The sequence below is a fragment of the Rhineura floridana genome, chromosome 3 (genome assembly GCF_030035675.1).
Source record: "Rhineura floridana isolate rRhiFlo1 chromosome 3, rRhiFlo1.hap2, whole genome shotgun sequence".
NCBI classification, from domain to species: domain Eukaryota; kingdom Metazoa; phylum Chordata; class Lepidosauria; order Squamata; family Rhineuridae; genus Rhineura; species Rhineura floridana.
The window spans coordinates 14,341,741-14,349,658 of record NC_084482.1 but is presented as its reverse complement, the minus strand read 5'-3'; the positions used below and the strand labels follow the sequence as shown (position 1 = coordinate 14,349,658).

At 45.7% G+C, this 7,918-nt stretch overlaps 1 protein-coding gene across 1 annotated transcript in view; it reads left to right on the top strand.

Annotated features, from left to right (window-relative positions):
* Positions 1–626: 626 nt before the first annotated feature.
* TESPA1 (thymocyte expressed, positive selection associated 1) overlaps positions 627–7,918 on the top strand; it is a 32,055-nt gene continuing 24,763 nt past the window's right edge. Inside the window, exons 1-2 of the mRNA XM_061621706.1 lie at positions 627–780; positions 7,441–7,501. Of these exons, the coding sequence (XP_061477690.1) occupies positions 705–780; positions 7,441–7,501 (137 nt within the window). The 5' untranslated portion in view covers positions 627–704. The remainder of the gene's footprint in view (positions 781–7,440; positions 7,502–7,918) is intronic.

Genomic DNA, 7,918 nt, shown 5'->3' with positions numbered 1-7,918 from the left:
GCCACATTTCAAAAACACGGGAATAAAGAAAGCTCCGTATGCCCAGTGAGACCGTTGGTCATCTAGCTCAGTATTGCCTACACTGACTGGCAGCAGCTTTCCGGGGTCTCAAACTGGAAACCTTCCCTGCTGTACCAGGAGATGCCAAAGATTAAACTTGGGATCTTCTGCATGTAAAGCAGATGATCTACCACTGAGCCATGGCCCTGTTATTGGTTTTCGTTCTTTAATTTTATGGGATATTTTTTAGCCTGGTCTCCATTTTTTGTTGTGTTTGTTTCTTTCAAATATATTGAATTTATATATTGTGTGAATTTTCATTTCACAGTCTTCTGAGGAAGGCTGGTGAAGTATTTTAAACAAACAAACAAGCATAGAGGTAGAGATGGCAAAGAAAAGGTCTAGTCGTAAAGAGAGAGAAAGAGAGAGAGCTCCCGGCAAAGTCTACCAATACATTGCCACTTCCCTTTACAGCCATCACTCGGCAGCCCATTAAGTTTTTTCCTCACCAGGGTGGGTGAGCGCCGGATGTGGGCCACCGTTTGAGGTTTTGCAAGAAGAACAACACCAAATGAGCACAAAGGTTTCCTTTTAAAAACAGATCAGCTTCCTCCAGTCTTTGCTGACGCAGATAGAGCGAGGTTAGAAGAGAGGCAGGAATGGGCAAGGGCCTTTGATAGTCCCACGACTGGTAGCTGGGATGGATGGGACTCTTCAGGGAAGGATGCCAGCTTTGCAGATGGCTCTTCTTAGGACCCAATGTGCTCTTCCCAGTGCTGGGTAAGTAACAGCATCTGAAGAGTAAAGGTATGGCCTGCTGTGTTGTTTGCTGGGTGCCTGCTTTTTGATGGGGAAGCGGACGCTTAATATTGACAGCATTGTCTGGATCCAACAAGGGGAGGAGAGGAGATGGAATGCTAACAGGAGAAGCGTGAGAAAGGAGTCACTGGAAGAGACAAATGGGAGGGGCTGGAGGCTACATACTGAGAGAGACAGTACTCTCGGGGGGTGCTTCCACAAGACACTTTATTGTTCATTCAGTGCTGCTCATGCATGGCAAGTGTTCTGAAGTATCCTCACAATGTTGTCCTCATCAAAATGTCATCTCATAATACCCCCTTCCCAAAAAGGCTTAATCATGATTTATTACTTGCAGGCCACTTTTCTAGCAATTAATGTAGTTAAACACATCATCCGTCAAAAATAAAACCTGGATTTACCATTTCTGTGGGTTTTTTTATAGAACGGATTGGATTTCCCATGGGAACAATAAATCTGGATTAAATGGGGAAATAATGTGGGACAGCATTCTGATGAGAACAGTGTTGTGTGGATGCTCCGCAAAAGTCATATGAATGAGCACTACTGGGTCCACAATCAACTGCTGTGTGGAAGTGCCCTGGAAAGGATGAGAGAGAGAGAGGTACAGAGTAGTGCTGGAAGTTACCTTATAGTGAGCCAGACCATTGGTCCATCTAGCTCAGTACTGCCAACACTGACTGGCAGCATCTCTCCAGGGTTTCAGGCAGGGAGTCTCTCCCCATCCTAACTGGAGATACCAAGGATTGAACCTGGGGCTTTCTGCTTGGAGAGCAGGTGCTCTGCCACTGAGCTATGGCCCTTCCCCCTTCAATGTAGGTGCTAGTACAGGGGCTTTAGCCCAGCATCTCCTTCCATTCTAGCTGAACCGGGGAATGCCTTCCAATTTTAAAACATCTTCCCCTGCCTATCCCCCACTCTCTCTCTGGCTTAGAGGTGAGCTACAACCACTTTTCAACGTAGGATGTGTCCAGTGCAGTATCATCTACATCCTTAAAATGGTGAATGATGCTGAAGAGACCCAGCTGTCATTGTTACACCCTCCCAGAGTGGTGAGAGGTTCTAGGTTGCCGTCCCAGGCAGGCTTGTTTTCCCAAATGCGAGAGAACTAGAGACTAAGGGTAGAAACACTCTCAGTGTTCTGCCTGTTCCAGTGTGTCTCCACCTCTCTGTTCTGAAAATGGGGGCACACGATGCTTGTCAAACCCCACCCCTTTTTACTGTAAAACCTGGTGGGAGCGTGTTTTTTTAAAAATAATTCACCATCAAAGAGATTTCGCAACTGGTTGGCAGATCAAACCATTCCCCCTCCAGGTGTGACCAATGGAAATGCTTTGTTCTGGTGACTAGTGTGTTTACAGCCTTAATAGCATCGTTCTAATACATTATTTACAAATCCACAACCACCGTGTAAGTGGAGACACAAAGTAGGCACTCCTGCCAGTCAGCAGATCTGTGATCTGTAGGATAGCCATCTGCTTTGATCGGTTGGGTATTGCCCAGGTTGGATGACTTAAAAGGTGTCTGCAGGGGAGGAGGCAAGGAAGCACTCTCCCCCCCCCAAGTCTAATGTAACGTTGGGTGGGTTGTCAATAACCTGTAATAACAATAAATAGACTTCCCGTCCTGAAATATTTCTTCAGACACTCTCGGATGTCTTTAAAAGAGAATTTCATAGAGATTAAGGCTATCAGTGGCTACTAACCAAGAGGGATATCGTTGTAACTCCATTGTCAGAGGCAGTGTGCTTCTGAATGCCAGTCACTGGGAATCGCAGGTGAGGAGAGCATTGTGGCACTCAGGTCCTGCTTGCGGGCTTCCCACCGGCATTTGCTTGGCCACAGTGAGAACAGGATGCTGGACTACACAGGCTTTTGGCGTGACCCAGTAGGGCTTTTCTTATGTTCAGGTTCTACCCATGCAACCTGCTGCCTCCTTTGGATCACCTGCTGGCCTGGAGTCCCATCATCATCATCATCATCATCTAAAAAAGCAAGTCTCTAGCCCCTATGCTGCATCTGTTCTCCAGGGCAAGTCTCTGGAATCCAAGATGCTTTTCCTTCAGCCACTGCACATCTTGCTCACTGTCCCCTTTGCCTTTGCTCTCAGGTGGCTGTTTCTCATAGACATGCATCTTGGACTCTGGACTGTGCCTTACTCCTGTGGTTGAACGGCCCATTTAGGAAATGGTGGCTGAGAAACATGAATATCCTTCTGTCACAAGCTCATACTCCCATCAGGTGTCATGTTAGGCAACCGTCATGAGAGACCATTCACACCAGTTAGCAAACTCATGGCCCTGTGTTACTATTGCTTTGTAGAAAAAATATAGAAGTATATTGGGACTCTTTCATACACGATGAAGCTCCCCCAGCAAATTCGTCCATTTCCAATGTGTAGGTGCGACACAGATTGCTTTTCAAGTAGCTACCAGGCAATTTTGCAACATACAAATTGGACTAGAGACTGCCTGATGATATCTTAGGTCTGATTCACACATGCATGCACATCACTTTGATTATGTTTGTTGACTGAATGAGTGAACCAACAGTATTGAGAAATGTTGTGCTTGATGTGAGATGAAAATTCCATCTCTGGTGTTAGATCTGTGATGGTCTGTTCATACATACAAGCCATCAACATGCATGTATGAACCAGCCACCTCAAGGGAAAGTGATCATCTTTATTTTGCTATGGGATGGGCAGATTGATAAGAACACAACACCATGGAAATAATTCATGGATTCCTTAGGTGATACTTCTGTTGAAGAGAGGCAGAGAGATGGTAGATAAATGTATTCTAAAACTGGCAGCAGGGATGGGGGAGAAATTTGATTCAATTTGCACTTAAAGGCAAACCTGCCCAATTCTCCAAAACAACATGTGAACAGCCTTCTTTTGAAATTAGCTCTTTTCTGAATTTTGCAATGCAGTTCTGTAGCCAAGTAATGTGTACAAAAATAAATGTATTGGAGGAAAATGTGCATATAAATGCATATGTTAGTGAAAACAATATATAAAAATGCATTATGTTAGGGGAAATTGCTTTGCAAAAATGTGTATGTTAGGGAAAATTGCATACAAAAATGTGTATGTTAGAAGAAACCTTCAAAAGTTGCTGCCAGTCAGTGTTAATAATACTGACTCAGTATAAGACAGCTTCCTATGTTTCCATTTTCAAGGGGAGAAATCCTCCCTTTGGCACCAAATTGCAAATTGCAGAAGGCAGCCATTTTGGGGGGGGGAGGTATGGAGGAGAAATGTGATTCAGTTCGCATTTAAATGAAAAACTATCTAATTCACAGACTGATGTGCTAGACCAATGTCTTGCTTTGGTAATGGGCTGCATGAGAGCCAATAAACTGAAGCTGAATCCAGACAAGACTGAGGCACTGTTAGTGGGTGGTTCCCTAGACCAGATGGGTGGGGCATGGATGGTGTTACACTCCATCTGAAGGAGCAGATACTGTACCTAGCTTGGGGTACTCATGGATCCATTACTATTGCTTGAGGCTCAAGTGGCCTTGGTAGCATGAAGTGCCTTTTTCAGCTTCATCTGGTGGCCAGCTACGCCCCTGTCTGGATAAGGAGAGTGTAACTTCAGTTGTCTATGCTGTGGTTAGGTTGGATTACTGCAATATCTTATACATGGGGGTGCCTTTGGAGACGGTTTGGAAACTGCAGCTGGTGAAGAATTTGGCAGCCAGATTGTTCTAGCATGACTGCACTGGCTACCAATTAGTTTTGAGGCTCAATTCAAAGTGCTAGTTTTGACCTATATAAAGGCTCAGGACCCCAACACCTCAAGGACCACCTGCCCCCATATGAACTAACCTGGACCCTGCATTCTTCATCTGAAACCCTTCTCTGTGTGCTCCCTCAGAAGGAAGTGCAGAGGGTGGTGACACAAGAAGGGGTCTTTTCAGTGGTGGCTCCTTGCTTGTGGAATGCTCTCCCCAGGGAGGTATGCCTGGCACCATCATTATCTATTCCTTCCTTTTTACCCGGGCTTTTGAACCTTCCTTTTTAGCCCTTCATTTGAAGGGCTTCAGGTATCAGTGGCCTCTTTTAATGTGGCAGATCTTGCAAGACCTGTCTTTATTTGTACTGATGTTTTTTAGGTTATTGTTTTTTTTAATAGGTTTATTTGTTATAATTGATTTTAATATTTATTATTGTAAGTTGCTTTGGGTTGCTTTGAAAAGAAAGCAAATAATAATGATGATGATGATGATAGTAATAACAATAGTAGAGGAATTTGCCTTGCAAAAATGTGCATATTAGGCAAAATTGCATACAAAAATGTGTATATTAGGAGAAATATGCACTAAAATTGGGGTGGGTTAGGTTTTATTATTCTGGTTTGAGATTTTAAATGTTTTAATGTATTTGGATGTTTTATTTTGTACGTCGCCCAGAGTGGCTGGATAACCAGCCAGATGGGCGACTAATAAATTCAATAAATTAATGAATAAATAAATAAAATACTGATGAATTTTCATGAATACTTAAAAAAACCATTTGCAAACTGTTGTCAAAATGTGGAGAACTGAACTTAAGACTGGAAAAATGAGAAACTCAGTAAAAACAAACTTGTCAGATTTGCCTATCCCGGGGGGAGGGGGAGATTCTGATTGGGATCACAGTGAAGACAAAGGGTTAATGCCAGGGCTGGCGCCAGACATGCCGGGGCCCTTGGGCACCAGCTTGCCCTGGGCCCTGGCATGTGTGTGTGCATGCCTACCTGTCTCTCGCAGGGAAGGAGCTCCTTCTGGCTCCATCTCTCCTGCCTTCTGCGGCTGCGCAGGCTGCTATGCGTGTGCATCGCTGCCATCAACCAAGATGGCGGCAGAGGCTTCAGCCCCTTAGGGAAACCTCAGCCACCATCTTGGTTAATGGCAGTCCTGTGTACGCAGCACACGCAGCCCGCGCAACCGCAAAAGACGAGAGAGACGGGTAGGTGGAGCCAGTGAACGGGCGGGTAGAAGAAGCTCCCTTCCTGTGATCTGCAGCAGCAGATCACAGAAAAGGAGCGCTACTCCTCCCCCACCCTATCGAGAGGCCCCTCAGGGGCCTCTGTGGCTCCAGGGGACCTCAGCCAGGGCCTGACCTGGCTGCCCTTTGGGACCAGCCCTGGTTAAAACCCTTCCCCCCTCATACCATGGTTCTGATCTGGTTCACTTCCACCCCCACATCAGCTTTTTTTTTTGAATAAAAAAACAAATGCTGACAGGCAACCTACATGATGAATGTCACATCTTGTTCGGCCCTAAAGAAAACATGGCCTGTCACGCCACCCCCTCTAACCGTTGCAGACTCTATCAGCAGTCTGCTGATATCAGCTCAAGCCACAGGGAGGAAACCAGGCTCTTGTAGGTTCGAGCGGCGCTTCTGAGAGCAGCACTTGCTTGCCACTCTCCTGGAGGTGAAGGGATACGGCTCTCATGTGTCCACATCCAGCACCAGGGGACTTGGCACTGAAACCAGAAATGAATCCAACTTCAACTTCTCTGTAAAGCACCTTCATCACAGAACACCATTTCAGTCAGAGTGGAATAGAGTTGCAGCTCCACAGGCTAAGTCAATAAGGCCCAAACTGTGTTTAGCAAGAAGAAATGTGAAACTAGCATATTGGATGAACCCACTGCTCCTAGCCCAGAGATGGGGAACCTGTGGCCCTCCAGATGCTGTTGGATTAGAGCTCCCATCATCCCTGACCATTGGCCATGCTGGCTGCTGGGGCTGAGAACTGGAGTCCAAAGACAGCTGGAGGGCTGCAGGTTCCTCATAATTGCCTTAGTCCTTTGGAACTGGAAGGCCTCCTGCGTCTCTGACCTCTCCCTTGGGGTGCACTGGTATTCCATGCCGCCTAATAATCCCAGAAGCGTAACCATTGTCCAGAAAGGGCTGTCCTGGTATAGCCCGTTTTTCATGGTGAACTGCCATCCAGCAACACAGGGATTTCCTGGTGGAGAGAAAGCAAAGGCAAGGTTGCAGTAGAGGGGCAATACATTTCAAATGTTTTCCCTGCTCCTTCCAATGCAAACCAAAAAAAAAGGAAGAGAGATGAATAAAGGATCAAGAATATATCTCTGCGGTTTTGAGCTCCCCACACCCATGCACCAAAAAATATCCAGGAACAGAATTTACCCAGATTTAGCTCCTTTTGGATGAGAGGGTCCTGGAGACTTAGGGAGCAATCCAAACCCAAGTTCTGCTGGGATGACCAAAGTTTGGAATAGGTGGATTTCTGGCCAGAGCTCAGCTGGTGGAGCAGAAGCCAGATGAGCTAAGGCTGGAGTAAGTCCTGAAAAAGGGCTGTTCTGGGGGAGTGACAGAGGCATGATGTGGCAGAGGGATACTTTCCCCTATTCTGTGTTCAACTTGGTCATGTGACCTAGCAACCTTGGCAAAAAGGGTCATGTAGGTCAAACTATATTTTAAAGCCTTGTTTTCCCTCTGGCAGAGTTTGGAATAGGTGTAAGGAGTTTTGAATAAGAGTAATGAGTTTGGAATAGGGGTAAATTACACCAGCCTACGTTACACCAGTTTCTTATAGTTAGGATTGCTCTGTCAAGGTGTTTTTGTAATATTTCTTGTTTTGTTTTCTAATATATCCAGGTAAAGCCCGAGTGGAGGCAAACAGGAGAGCCATAACCCCACATCAGATCCCCAGAGCAAGGTAGGGTGGCAACGTGCCCAAAAAGAGGACAAAAGAGGACACAGATTTGTAGGTGCTAATGCATATGTACAGATGCAAATGTAGACATAATTCCTAGAAATAATATTGAAAGAGTACATGTAATTAAAAAATAATTTAGAAGAAAGCCTTCTGTATCTATATTTGTGTAAGTCTGCTGTCATGCAGTAGTTTGTGCACTGTCAACAGATAGTACTATGAACTACAGCATGACAAGAGATTGCTGCTCCTACTGGCCACCTTCCGCCTCCTCAGTTGGTCTGGCAAAAAGGGGAAGGTCTGAGTCTTTCTCCCCTTCATTCCCTCTCCCCACCCCACTGTTGCCACTTGCAGGAGGGGACAAATGGGGGGGGTTGGCAAGGTCTGGGGGAGTGGGGGTGGAGGAGATTTGGTGAGGTC